We start from the raw sequence: 15,142 nt of genomic DNA, 5'->3' as shown, positions 1-15,142 counted from the left end.
CAGCCCAATGCAACGCTTCTTCAAGCGGCATCTGAATGTGACCCTCCTGTGCGACCAGTCTTGGTGTGAGATGAAGACTGTTTACGGTCTTTTAAAGCCATTTGTCAAGAGAAAGGAAATGCAACGTGCTGAGGTGCAGATCGGAAAGGAAATTCATTTATCAAGAGGTGAACAGTGATACACATTTAAACAGTGCAATATAATATATCTATCATATTCAGTAATCTGATCCATGACTTTCTTCTCCAGAACGGGAGATTCAGGATGTTGTCCGTGTAAATATCTGCACTAGAGAAGATGCAGAAGCCATCAAACTTCTTAAAATGTTGCACATGACACCGCTGTTGGAAGCAGGTGAGTTTGCAATGTTAAAACAGTGTTAGGTTTGGTACTCGGATCAGGTTTAAACATTTCATTTTCAAACATCTTGTTTCAGGAGAACGTGTGCGAGAGTTTCCTGTCTTTGGTGTGCTGGAAGGTGTTTATGTCATGGGGGTCATTGATGAACTCGTGTATAACCAGAAGGGGGAGCTGGTCCTAAATGAGCTCAAGACACGCAAACAGAACTCCTTGCCTAGTTCTGCACAAGATAAAGTCAACTGTTTCCAGGTGAGTTGGGGGTATTTATTGCAGGTATGGCCTTTGTCCTCACTCATACAGCAGTAAATCATTGCTCTGTGCTTTTGTGAACAGCTGCCTTGTTCTCACTGAACTTCATTCCATATACATTTGGCCATATTCAATGGTGTGGGCTCATTTTATGTCCTTTTCTATTAAAATACAAATTTCTAATACATTTAAAATGATGGGCTCCTGAAAATAACAAGTGCTGTATACACTATAAAAATTCGATTTAATTTTATTTTGGGGGGCATAAAGTAAAAAATGTTAGGGTGATACAACTGTCCTGATATCATAATAAAAAGCCTCAAATTCTAAAAAGTAAAACCTTAAGTAGTTTGGTGTAATCATTTACAATTATCTTTGAAGAAAAAAATCTGTTTATAGTATTGTAGAATTATTTAACCACTCTTATATTTTTAATTCTCTTTCTATTTAATTTTTTTAATTAATGTGGTTATGTGATTTAGTAACATTTATTTTATTTCAGTTTTAGTTTTAATAATTTTCAGCAATTTAATAATCATTTAGTATGCAAGGCAATATTTATATATTTTATATTAATATTTTGTGTTATTTCAATTATCAAAATAAAGTTTTAATTTCAGTTTCAGTGAACAATAACAACACTGGAAAATCCATGTTTTAACTCGACTGCATATTCAAATTTAAGCAAATGTTTTCTGCAAAGTCATGTGGTGCAACCAGCTAAATCTTGTGTTGTGACTCCCCAAAACTTAATGATATTAATGAATTAATAATTGATGATATTAGGAAAAATGCTTTTCACCATGAGAAATATTTTTTACAAATGTTGGAAAATGGCATAAAAAGTTTTTGAGAATCATATGAAATAAATATGAATAAAAAAAAACTACATTTCTGAGAACTTGGCACATGTTTTTTGGCACAGATTTTTCCTTCCCCTTTTACTTTTCTATATTATGCACACTATAATGAATCATTGACACATACTGTATATATTGGATAATTTTATATGTTCTTTAAACTATCCATCTTATTCAGGTTGGCCTATATAAATTACTATTTGATGGACTGGTGAGAGGAGAAGTGAAGAAAGACCATGTTTTAAATCACCTTAAACTGCGTTCAGGTCAAGTACTCGGAGCAGGAGTCCAGGCCCATGCTAAAAGCATTGGGGTCCAGGTGACTACCTTTGAGGAACTGGTTGATGCTCTGCTAATAACTGTGTCTAGTTCTGATCTTCCATGCATTGACCTGCTTCAGATTGAATACTATCACCAAGGCTCTAGTGGAACCATTGGGACAAGGGTCGCTCCTTTCGATGAAGCCCAACTACGGGCAGAGCTTCAGAGTCATCTGGCCTACTGGAGAGGTCGGAGGGAACCCAAAGGGGTGGACATAGAAGAGGCCTGGAAATGTAAATCATGCCTTTACGAACAAACTTGTAATTGGACAAAGAATAGATTGCAAGTATCTGACCAACAAGCAGATCATGCTAGTTCATGATTCAGCATTTTACAGATAATACAAACATTTGTATGTGGCGACTATTTTTGTCATGTTATTAACTTTTATACTTTAATTATTGTCTTATGTGTACTGTCTTATAGATTTAAATATGCATATATTATGTGAATGTTATTGTGCAGCTCTATAATGACTGTGAGTGAAGCGTTGTGAATTCATAATGCATTATATAATGCATAATGCATTTTTTGATTAGAATGGCTTTTTAATGGAAGCAGGCTGAAAGCTTGCTCACTTTGTGTGCATTAAGAAGTTTATGTCACTTAGCTAGTGGAGCTAGTGGCGGATATAATGCTGATAAAAACATAATGCATTGAAGTGAACAAATTACATACAGAAATTCTTAAATTAAAATACATATATGTATTTTATATATATATTAGTATTGTTTGTAGCCATTATATAAAAATAGTGTAAAATAAATTATTAATAGGTTAAGTTAAAATATTAATCCTTAACTAAATTATGAAGTATTTTTTGTTTTATTGTTTATTTATGCTGTATGTCACTAACAAATTATTTTAATTGGATGATAAAATGTGTGCCGTTAGATGTTGCTATTTTACCATTTCTTATTTACTAAATCACTGAATGTTTAGAATTTATGTTGAGCCATATCTGCAACACGATAACATGATAAACAATTTGATAACTATGACCTTATCAGTTTGTGTTTGACAGTTGCTAATATTAAATCTGTGATGCGCTGTGCCAAAGACTGGAAATACCATATTTTGATTAGCAGATCCCTCGTAGTGATAATCTAGTGTTGATACGGAGAGGCTGGTTTATTTGGCCCTGAAATTTCATCTGCACTGGCACTGACCTCAGCATTGCTGTTCTCTGTGTCGTCACCCAGTGCAGGCCTTGGAGCGTGTCCTTGTTATCAATATGACACACAGACTCTGAATGACACATCTGGCATTTAAAAGAGGCCACACACTCCCTCAGGGTGCTTCCCATCTGAACCTAAAACACACAAACAGTTTAGTCAATTTTTACATTCAATGGCTGAATTTGTTGTTGGTCAAGGTGTGCAGGCTCCTTTGCATGGCCATGTATCACAAGCTGTTTTAAATAGCCTCTGGAGGCTTATTTATTTTATTAATGAATTGACTCATTCCTTTCCTCATAATAAGGACACAACTGACTGCAAATCTCAATACAGAAGAGCCTGTGTTCTAATTTGATAGCCGGCTTTGCCCATGCGCAGGCATCGAACACCCGTGAGGCTGAGAGCAGCCATTATTAGATTGTGTTGGTTGAGGTCTGCTCTAATCTGCTAGTCGATAGGCTAAAAGAGCCATTCCCAGTGCTTTGTTTGCTCATGTCTGCACTAAAGCACACCATCTTCCAGCCAGAGTAAGCTGCAGTACAGTCTGGTCTGAAGAAGTTACTCAGGCGCTAATGACCCCTCATTCGGGGCTCTTAAAAGCACTCCTGCTCACTCAGTCTCTAGTAAAGAGCTTCAGCACTTCACTTCAGCCTTTGTAAACTCATGTCACCTGGCAGACAGAGGAGCCGTGCGACACTAACATGGCCTATCGTTTCATGCTCTGTTTGTGTTGCTCACCAATCTCAATTCCTGCGTCCCAATAAAAGGGTCTCTGAATAGTGATTGCATTAAGGCACAGACAAAAAGAAGCTAGAAGGATCCATTCCCTTTTTACCTATCAATCTTGTGAGGAAAAGGGTTAAATGATGCGTAAAACTAAATGCAAACATGGGGTGATTTAATTGATGTTCATGTGAGTGCGCAGTGCATGCGAGCTAATGCAGGTATACATTTGTCAGGACTTTGGAATCATTCATTTTGCATTGTGAAATCTTACATTGATAAATGTCATTACATTGGATTGCATCATTCCCTGTAAGCAAATCATTCTTCTAGAATATTACACTGAGTTAATCTCATGGAAACAGTACCAGATCACTTTTCAAATCTTTAAAGTGTTTTCTATTATATTCTAAAAACTGTAAATAATAATTGCATACCATTCAAAACTTTGGGGTTGGTCATTTTTTTTACTGTAATGTTTATGGAAGACGTTAATGCTAATCAGGGTTGCATTTATTTGATTAAAAAATACAGTAAAAACTATAGTATTATAAAATAATTTCACAATTTAAAATAACTGATGGAAAAGCAGCCATTACTCCAGTCGTCAGTGTCACATGATCCTTCAGAAATCATTCTAATATGATTTTGAATAAATACGAAGCATTTCATATTCTTATTCATTCTTAGCATTCTTTTTGAAAAGAATTGTGCTTTACATTATTTTTAGAAAAACCATAATTCATTTTTCAGTATTCTTTGATGAATAGAAAGTTTAAAACAGCATTATTTGAAATAGAATATCTTTTGTAATAATGAAAAGGTCTTTACCATCACTTTTGATTAATTTATTGATCAGTTTTACTGGTTGGAAGTACAAACAATTTGACTGAAATGTAAAAATCAATCAGTGTAATATAAACCTTTTTGCATTGTGGTAAGAAGCATCTTTTTTACATTATGATAATTAAGAAGTGGCAAAAGGGTAATTATGAAAACATGTAACATATGTTCCAGACTTGTTCTCAGCTGATTCACTTGTTAACAAATTCCCAAGGATGGTTTACTTCAGTGTAAATGTGATGCTTTTTCATAGATAAGGAAATGAAAAAATAAGATACCGAATTTGTTTTTGCAAAGAAATAATTCATGGTACATAGACTAAAAACTATGCAGTAAATCCATTAAAAGTGTAAGCCTGTGACGCAGATCTCCTTACAGAGTGACAGCGGTCTGCTGCCGCAGTAATGTAACTGAGCCAGTATTCAGCTCCACCCTGCCCAGTGTGGAGATCCCCTCACAGTCAAATGATCCCTGTCTGGAGCAACTGAAACCCACAGGCCTCTATACCAAGCTAAAGCAAAACATGAGGAAGTCCTTGGACTCAACCAGCTGTCCACAACCCCATTCTCACTGTCATCATTAGTCAACTGACGAAAACACCAGTCTCCAGTTCTGACTCTTTAATCCCAGGGATCAGTGCTACAGTGCGGTGGAACTAGAATCTGCTGCAAGTGATCACAGAAACAGAGAGCAAAGGGCCAATAACACTGACATCATCACTTTGATAATATAAAGAAATATTAGTCTGCGTTTCGACTAATGCAGAGGAAGATGGAGGAAGGGAGAAGATGGTTGTCAGAAAAAGTACACTTAAGCCCAAACATCTGATAAAAACATCACAATAATCCACACAACTCTAATCCATCAATTAACTTCTTGAAGCAAAAAAGGTGCGTTTATAAGAAACAAATTCATCACTGACATTTTTAACTTAAAACCATTGCTTCTAGCTAAAATACAATTCCATAATCCATAAAAAAGCAACATTTACAAGTAAAAACAGTTTGGATTATGGATTATGAACTGTTATTTTCATCAGAAGTGACAGTTTAAAGTGATAGTTTAACCGCTTAGTCAGGCTGTTGTTCCCACATGCTTCAAAGCTACCACCATCATTCCAATCCCGAAGAAGCCGTCTCCATCCTGCTTCAATGACTACCATCCAGTTGCACTTACTCCTATTCTCATTAAAACCGTTGAACGGCTAGTCATGCACCATATCAAGTCTGCCCTCCCCCCCTCCCTGGACCCCTTCCAGTTTGCATATCGGTCCAACTGCTTGACCGATGACGCCATCGCAACTGCCCTCCACTCAGCACTCACACATATACAGTCGTGGCCAAAAGTTTTGAGAATTACATAAATATTGGAAATTGGAAAAGTTGCTGCTTATGTTTTTATAATAGCAATTTGCATATACTCCAGAATGTTATGAAGAGTGATCAGATGAATTGCATAGTCCTTCTTTGCCATGAAAATTAACTTAATCCCAAAAAAACCTTTCCCCTGCATTTCATTGCTGTCATTAAAGGACCTGCTGAGATCATTTCAGTAATCATCTTGTTAACTCAGGTGAGAATGTTGACGAGCACAAGGCTGGAGATCATTATGTCAGGCTGATTGGGTTAGAATGGCAGACTTGACATGTTAAAAGGAGGGTGATGCTTGAAATCATTGTTCTTCCATTGTTAACCATGGTGACCTGCAAAGAAACGCGTGCAGCCATCATTGCGTTGCATAAAAATGGCTTCACAGGCAAGGATATTGTGGCTACTAAGATTGCACCTAAATCAACAAATTATAGGTTCATTAAGAACTTCAAGGAAAGAGGTTCAATTCTTGTAAAGAAGGCTTCAGGGCGTCCAAGAAAGTCCAGCAAGCGCCAGGATCATCTCCTAAAGAGGATTCAGCTGCGGGATCGGAGTGTCACCAGTGCAGAGCTTGCTCAGGAATGGCAGCAGGCAGGTGTGAGCGCATCTGCACGCACAGTGAGGCGAAGATTTTGGAAGATGGCCTGGTGTCAAGAAGGGCAGCAAAGAAGCCACTTCTCTCCAAAAAAAAAAACCATCAGGAGTCATATTGCTATCAATAGTGAATGTACTGAATAGAACTCTGACAAATTCATAAAAGCCATAATCTCCGATGAAGCCCCTTTCCGATTGTTTGGGGCATCTGGAAAAAGGCTTGTCTGGAGAAGAAAAGGTGAGCGCTATCATCAGTCCTGTGTCATGCCAACAGTAAAGCATCCTGACACCATTCATGTGTGGGGTTGCTTCTCATCCAAGGGAGTGGGCTCACTCACAATTCTGCCCAAAAACACAGCCATGAATAAAGAATGGTACCAAAACACCCTCCAACAGCAACTTCTTCCAACAACCCAACAACAGTTTGGTGAAGAACAATGCATTTTCCAGCACGATGGAGCACCGTGCCATAAGGCAAAAGTGATAACTAAGTGGCTCGGGGACCAGAATGTTGAAATTTTGGGTAAATGGCCTGGAAACTCCCCAGATCTTAATCCCATTGAGAACTTGTGGTCAATCCTCAAGAGGCGGGTGGACAAACAAAAACCCACTAATTCTGACAAACTCCAAGAAGTTATTATGAAAGAATGGGTTGCTATCAGTCAGGATTTGGCCCAGAAGTTGATTGAGAGCACGACCAGTCGAATTGCAGAGGTCCTGAAAAAGAAGGGCCAACACTGCAAATACTGACTCTTTGCATAAATGTCATGTAATTGTCGATAAAAGCCTTTGAAATGTATGAAGTGCTTGTAATTATATTTCAGTACATCACAGAAACAACTGAAACAAAGATCTAAAAGCAGTTTAGCAGCAAACTTTTTAAAAACTAATATTTATGTAATTCTCAAAACTTTTGGCCATGACTGTAGACAAAAAGGACTCATACGTCAGAATGCTGTTCATAGACTTCAGTTCAGCATTCAACAAAATCATACCTCAACAGCTCATTTACAGACTGGTCCAGCTGGGACTCAACATTTTGCTGTGCAACTGGCTGTTGGACTTTCTGACTGGAAGACCTCAGGCAGTACGGGTCGGCAGCAACACATCCAGCACCATCACACTGAACAATTGGGCCCCCCAAGGATGTGTGCTGAGCCCCCTTCTCTTCACTCTGCTGACCCACGACTGCATACCGTCACACAACTCCAACCTCTCTATTAATTTTGCGAATGACACGACTGTGGTGGGTCTCATTAGCAACAGAGATGAGACATACTACAGGAGCGAGGTGAGCTGCCTGGCCGGGTGGTGCAGTGACAACAACCTCTCTCTGAACATGGAGAAGACGAAGGAGATTATTGTTGACTTTAGGAGAGTGCACACTCAGAATGCTCCTCTGACCATCAACGGTGCGTCTGTGGAGAGAGTGAGCAGCACCAAGTTCCTGGGTGTGCACATCACAGAGGACCTCTCCTGGACTAAAAACACAGCAGCACTGGCCAAGAAAGCACAGCAGTGTCTCTACTTCCTCCGCAAAATGAAAGGAGCCAGAGCGCTGGCCCCCATCATGTGCACCTTCTACAGAGTCACCATCAAGAGCATTCTGACTAGCTGCATCACTGTGTGGTATGGCGCCTGCAAAACATCCTGCTGGAAGACCCTTCAACGCATAGTGAGAGCAGCTGAGAAGATTGTTGGTGTCTCCCTCCCCTCCCTCCAGGACATTTACGGAACCCGTCTCACTCGCAAAGCCCTCTGCATCGCCGGTGATCCCACTCACCCATCACACAGCTTCTTCAGTCTGCTGCCATCAGGGAGGAGACTGCAGAGTCTCCAGGCCAGGACCAGCAGACTGAAGGACAGCTTCATTCATCAGGCTGTCAGGAAGCTTAACTCGCTCCCAAACTTGCCCCCCCCACCATTCCCTCTTCCGCCCCAGGCACCACTGAACTATGAACCCCCCCACAGATCCCACATTCCCAGGTACTTCCACTCCCCCCTCTCACTAACATACGATGACATGTACCAGTCACTTTGTGCAGCATTGGTCTGCTCACTACCTCATTCAGCATAGAACTGACGTCATTCTACTACCTCTTCAGTCAGTTTAAATAAAAGAACTGCTCTCTGAGCCCTTTGTCACTTTAATTGGACTGAATAAGCTTTTTTGCACTACAATCTTTTTATCTGCACTGTTTGTTCACTTCACTGGTTTGCACTCTATCTGCCATGTGCCTTGTGCTGCTTTATTTAACTTTATTTTTATTTTTATTTTTATTATTTTTTTACATGCCCTTAAGATGCAAGCCCTTATTTGTATAGTTGTATTTTATATTATATATTTGATCTGTATCTATCTGGATTTTTAGGCTATACTGTTAGTGTTATCTGTATGCACCATGGGTCTGAGAGTAATGCAATTTCAATTCTCTGTATGTATGTACTGTACATGTGGAAGAATTGACAATAAAACAGACTTGACTTAAAGTTAAAATGCCTTGATGGATTTGTTTCAATCTTATTTCACAAGATTTTAATCAATAGACTGGAGTTGTAAGGTACAATGTTGATTATTGTAATGTTTCTATCAGCTGTTTGGACACTCATACTGACGGCACCCATTCACTGCAGAGGATCCAATGATGAGTAAGTGATGTAATGCGACATTTCTCCAAATGTGTTCTGGTGAACAAACAACCTCATCTACATCTTGGATGGTCTGAGGGTGAGTACATTTTTAGCCAGTTTTCATTTTGGCCTGAACTGTTCCTTTAATGTGATGAAGGAATTTTTTATTTATTTTTTTAAACTAGGAAACTTGCAGAAAAATGTAAGTGATATTTTGAAAAGCATATGATCTTTAGCTGTCTAATGCAATGAATTTTAGGTGTGACCAAGTTTATACAGTTTTGGTGCCAAGGGCAACATGCACTTTGACAGTTGCATAAAACAAGCACTTTTTTACACAGCTCTGCTCATGCACAGAGGGCTCTTGTGGACACCTAAGAGGAGTTTTGAATGCATTCAGGTCATTTGATACCAGGCCTTTGTTTTGGTGTAAAGCACGTCTTAATTCACTCTTGCATTACTGCCTTGAAGGTTCACGCAAACCACCTTAAAACATTGCAGATCTGATTCCATGCACATTTTGTCCTAATAGAGTAATTGTCCTCTCGTCCTGGAAGGTAACAAGCAGAGAGGAGTCTCATTTTTCATTTGGTGTTGTGGGAGGGAGTGTGAGAGAACTGCATACAGTCAGCGGCCTCCAGGAAAGACTCTGAAGCATCCTTTAACAAAGACACAAATAACTCAAGTTGAAACAAATTAAAGAACACGGGGCTGAGATAAGAGCAGGCTGTGTTTATGAGAATGTGAGTGGAGTTGTATGGGTTTGTTTAAGGGGAAGTGAGAGTGAGTGTGTGCATAGTAGTGGCACAAGTGTGCTTGTGTACATAAGAGATTAATTGAGCTGTTCATAAATGTGCTGGGTTAATGAAATGGCAGTTGACAGTGACCGTGCTGCACAGGAAGTTGCTTAATCTCTGTCACGCAGCACAGTAAGAAACACAGCTCATTATGTAGGTCAAAAGTCAATTTGATAACTTACTTTTCTGAGGCGATAAAGTGCTACTCTAAAGAAGGGTCAGGGCAGAACTGTAATATGAAAAATTTACGAACAGCCACTCTCGTCTACCCATAAAACTACATTGTTTCTCATTATTGCAATATATATATATATATATATATATATATATATATATATATATATATATATATATATATATATATATATATATATATTTAGACGGGTCACTTTTTTCAGTATGGTGGCAAGGGCAGTTTGCCCTTAGGTCGAGCACACACTCACACAACACACACGTTTTGCTTATTCATGCAAGATGAGAAGATATGAATTCATTTGCTATTTTTAGCCTGTTCATATAGTGAGTCTGCACGCTTTGGAAAGGCAGAGGACATTTGGCAATTCAAGCAGAGAACAAATTTGGCAAATCATGTAGAAAAGGCAGACGTAAGCAAAGTAGATGAACAAATTGTGCACATTAAAAATGCGTTCTCACAGGACTTACTCATTTCGCTTGAGCAGTCGCTTAGATGAAGCACTTAAAAGAAAAGTTAAAATTATGTGAATGAAATTGTGTAAATTAAAAAAACATTTACCCTTTACCCCACCCTCATGTCGTTCCAATCCAGAAATACTATAAATACAGAAGGAGATGTTTAGCAGACTGTTCAAACTGCTCTTTAAATATAAAAATCAGAGGTGAACAGGGGTTGTTTAGACCATCATGTCTAAAACACCATAACAGTATCCTGTTGCATCCTATATTCCAAGTTATATGTAGCCATATGATTGTCATGAATCTTGTAAATACCAAATCTGAATATGCATATGTTAATGTTGCATGAATGAGATTTTCAGTCAATAACAATAACATCAGTTTTTTTTCTTCCCCACAAGCATGTCATTTGGACTACTCTTATCACATTTTTTTGTCACTGATCATTCACTTCTGCATAGGCAGCAACACAACTGTCATGTTCAAGTACCATAGGACATCGCTAAAATAGTCCATGTGTCACCAGTGGAAACAAAAATAATGACTTTATTCAACAATTCTTCTCTTACGTGTCAGTCTCCTAGGTGTGTTCACAAGAGTACCATGACGCATGCGTGTGGTGCTGCTGACGCAGGAGCCAAGGTTCTGATATAGAACTAATTTTGAATAAAGTTGCTATATTTGTTTTCTTTTTGCACATAAAAATATTCTCAAAGCGTCACAAAATTATGGTTGAATCACTTGTGTCATATGGACCAATTTTTTATTTTTTATTTATTTATTTTGTTTTTTTTTTTTTTTTCATTTTTGTCTTTTATTTAGATGGGACAGTTTAGTGAGTGACATGAAGCAGTGTGGGGGAGAGGGGGCGGTATTGGGGAAGGTCCACAAGCCAGGATTCAAACTCGGGACGCCCGCAGCGCAACGGCGATATACGTCACATGGATTTTTTAAATGATGTCCTTACTACCTTTCTGGGCCTTGAACGTGGTAGTTGCTTTGATGTCTATGCAGGGTCAGAAAGCTCTCGGATTCCATCAAAAATATATTAATTTGTGTTCCAAAGAGTATTCAAGGTCTTATGGGTTTGGAACGACATGAGGGTGAGTAATTAATGACAGCATTTTCATTTTGGGGTAAACAATCCCTTTAAATATACAATTTTCAGATGTTAAAAAGAACAAGTCATCTTATAATTTACAGCGAAAAAAAAACATAAATTTACATTCCTAGGATTCCCTGTGTCACACTTTACATTTGATGTTTTTTTCATTTAAATATTTTAATTAGGTTTTTACTTCCATTTATTAAAGGGATAGTTCACCCAAAAATGAACATTTAATGAACTACCCCCAGGGCATCCAAGATGTACAGGTCCTTCTCAAAAAATTAGCATATTGTGAAAAAGTTCATTATTTTCCATAATGTAATGATAAAAATTAAACTTTCATATATTTTAGATTCATTGCACACTAACTGAAATATTTCATGTCTTTTATTGTTTTAATACTGATGATTTTGGCATACAGCTCATGAAAACCCCAAATTCCTATCTCAAAAAATTAGCATATCCATGAAAAGGTTCTCTAAACAAGCTATTAACCTAATCATCTGAGTGGGGAGTCATCAACTAATCAACTCTAAACACTTGCAAAAGATTCCTGAGGCTTTTAAAAAACTCCCAGCCTGGTTCATTACTCAAAACCCGCGATCATGGGTAAGACTGCCGTCCTGACTGCTGTCCAGAAGGCCATCATTGACACCCTCAAGCGAGAGGGGTAAGACACAGAAAGAAATTTCTGAACGAATAGGCTGTTCCCAGAGTGCTGTATCAAGGCACCTCAGTGGGAAGTCTGTGGGAAGGAAAAAGTGTGCCAAAAAACGCTGCACAACGAGAAGAGGTGACCGGACCCTGAGGAAGATTGTGGAGAAGGACCGATTCCAGACCTTGGGGGACCTGCGGAAGCAGTGGACTGAGTCTGGAGTAGAAACATCCAGAGCCACCGTGCACAGGCGTGTGCGGGAAATGGGCTACAGAGAAGCAGCACTGGACTGTTGCTCAGTGGTCCAAAGTACTTTTGTCGGATGAAAGCAAATTTTGCATGTCATTCGGAAATCAAGGTGCCAGAGTCTGGAGGAAGACTGGGGAGAAGGAAATGCCAAAATGCCTGAAGTCCAGTGTCAAGTACCCACAGTCAGTGATGGTCTGGGGTGCCATGTCAGCTGCTGGTGTTGGTCCACTGTGTTTTATCAAGGGCAGGGTCAATGCAGCTAGCTATCAGGAGATTTTGGAGCACTTCATGCTTCCATCTGCTGAAAAGCTTTATAGAGATGAAGATTTAGTTTTTCAGCACGACCTGGCACCTGCTCACAGTGCCAAAACCACTGGTAAATGGTTTACTGACCATGGTATTACTGTGCTCAATTGGCCTGCCAACTCTCCTGACCTGAACCCCATAGAGAATCTGTGGGATATTGTGAAGAGAAAGTTGAGAGACGCAAGACCCAACACTCTGGATGAGCTTAAGGCCGCTATCGAAGCATCCTGGGCCTCCATAACACCTCAGCAGTGCCACAGGCTGATTGCCCTCCATGCCACGCCGCATTTAAGCATTCATTTCTTCAAAAGGATTCCCGACCAAGTATTGAGTGCATAACTGAACATAATTATTTGAAGGTTGACTTTTTTTGTATTAAAAACACTTTTCTTTTATTGGTCGGATGAAATATGCTAATTTTTTGAGATAGGAATTTGGGGTTTTCATGAGCTGTATGCCAAAATCATCAGTATTAAAACAATAAAAGACCCTGAAATATTTCAGTTGGTGTGCAATGAATCTAAAATATATGAAAGTTTAATTTTTATCATTACATTATGGAAAATAATGAACTTTTTCACAATATGCTAATTTTTTGAGAAGGACCTGTAGGTGACTTTGTTTCTACAGTAGAACACAAACAAAGATATTTAACTCAAACCGTTGCAGTCTGTCAGTCATATAATGGAAGTGAATGGAAATCACGGCTTTGAGAGTCAAAAAAACATACACAAACAAAACCAAATTAAACCCTGCAGCTTGTGACGATACATTGATGTGTAAAGACACAAAACGATCGGTCTGTGCAAGAAACTGAACAGTATTTATATGTTGTTGTTTTTTTTCGCAATGTCCAAACTGTCCTGAGTGCATTCTCAACAGCCGGACACTCCTAATTGAGATTGTAGAAAGAGTGTCAATGGTCCATTTGAGAGATAGGTGGCAGTAATGCACTTATAAATCTGCCGTAAAGCAAGAAGAAGAAGAAGACATGTCACATGCTGGCTGTTGAGAACGTGCTCAGGACAGTTCGGACATTGCGGTGAATCAGAGAAAATAAAAAAAAACTGTATAAATACTATTCAGTTTCTTGCAAAGACAGATTGTTTCGTGTCTTTACACATCAATTTATCGTCACTAGCCTCAGGGTTTTATTTGGTTTTGTTTGTGTATGTTTTTTGACTCTCAAAGCCGTGGTTTCCATTCACTTCCATTATATGACTGACAGACCGCAATGGTTTGAGTTAAAAATCTTTGTTTGTGTTCTACTGTAGAAACAAAGTCACCCACATCTTGGATGCCCTGGGGGTAAGCAGATAAACATCAGATTTTCATTTTTGGGTGAACTATCCTTTTAAGGTTTTTAATGTTACATCTTATGTTGCTAAATTCTTATTCATTGTATTATTTCAGTGTCATTTGTGTTAACATAATGGCAGTATACTGTATATATTTTCAGCAAAGTTCTAGGAACTGCTGCCATTTTTCTTTAACCATAAATGTCACACATTATTTACAGTGTAGAAAATAAAAAACTCCCCAGTCAAAAATGCAGGCCTTGCAAACTACACAGATGGCTATTATTTCACAGTGAACCAGTGTTTGTGCTTTAGACACCAGTTTTGCTCAGAACACTAATGAATTTCAATGAAATTATTGTAAATCTGCCTTGAAAACAAGCATCTGGAGATGCTCTCATATTAGTTGGTGTATCTGTACCTTACTGTTCATTCAGCTAGCGTCCCGCAGCAGCTGGATCCCCATCTGCATGTAACCATGAAGACCTCAGCAGAGATTGCTGGGAAGTGTCTTCATAACGTGGCTCTATATGTGGTTTTATAGTGCATTAGGTGCTGCTTCCTTTCCATTATGACAGCATGAGTTACTGCCAGCAGTGCTCATGCAATTACTGCCATGATCGAATGTACTGTCCTCTTGCCACATAGTGCCCCCTGAGTGGAGCAAAACAAGCAGCGGAGCTATCATCTGTCTAGCATAAGTGTCTTGTAACACTAATTATACATAATGTTCTTTTTGGTTATGATTACAACAAAAAAAAAAGAAAAATCACCAAGCTTGTTTTTCACTGTGGTGGCAAGGTAGCATGGGATGAAGTGGGTTTTGTCCATCACTGTATCCCAGCAGTGAGGAGGTGTAGAGCTTGCTATTCCCAGAACAGGAATATACAGGAAATTAGAAAAGCAGATGGTGTTTTGTGCTAATGAGCCCTAACACAATTCACCT

At 38.8% G+C, this 15,142-nt stretch overlaps 1 protein-coding gene and 1 long non-coding RNA gene across 6 annotated transcripts in view; one reads left to right on the top strand and one right to left on the bottom strand.

Moving 5' to 3' along the window:
- Positions 1–2,844, top strand: part of LOC109060351 (exonuclease V-like) — a 3,757-nt gene extending 913 nt beyond the window's left edge. For 4 of the 5 annotated variants that reach the window (XM_042739559.1, XM_042739558.1, XM_019077514.2 and 1 more), the window contains exons 3-6: positions 1–167; positions 250–354; positions 437–609; positions 1,648–2,844. The exon at positions 1–167 is cut by the window's left edge. In XM_042739559.1, the coding sequence (XP_042595493.1) occupies positions 1–167; positions 250–354; positions 437–609; positions 1,648–2,112 (910 nt within the window). In that variant the 3' untranslated portion in view covers positions 2,113–2,844. The remainder of the gene's footprint in view (positions 168–249; positions 355–436; positions 610–1,647) is intronic. The other variant, XM_019077515.2, reaches the window with a different exon arrangement.
- Positions 1,881–14,794, bottom strand: LOC122139821. Its single transcript, XR_006156567.1, has 5 exons — positions 14,618–14,794; positions 10,590–10,622; positions 9,616–9,788; positions 2,862–3,102; positions 1,881–2,015 (listed from the first exon to the last, which is right to left on the bottom strand). It is a non-coding gene; the product is annotated as an uncharacterized LOC122139821 (long non-coding RNA).
- Positions 14,795–15,142: the final 348 nt, after the last annotated feature.

The sequence above is a fragment of the Cyprinus carpio genome, chromosome B15 (genome assembly GCF_018340385.1).
Source record: "Cyprinus carpio isolate SPL01 chromosome B15, ASM1834038v1, whole genome shotgun sequence".
NCBI classification, from domain to species: Eukaryota; Metazoa; Chordata; class Actinopteri; order Cypriniformes; family Cyprinidae; genus Cyprinus; species Cyprinus carpio.
Note: the sequence above shows the minus strand (reverse complement) of the source record. Positions and strands in the feature narration are given on the sequence as shown.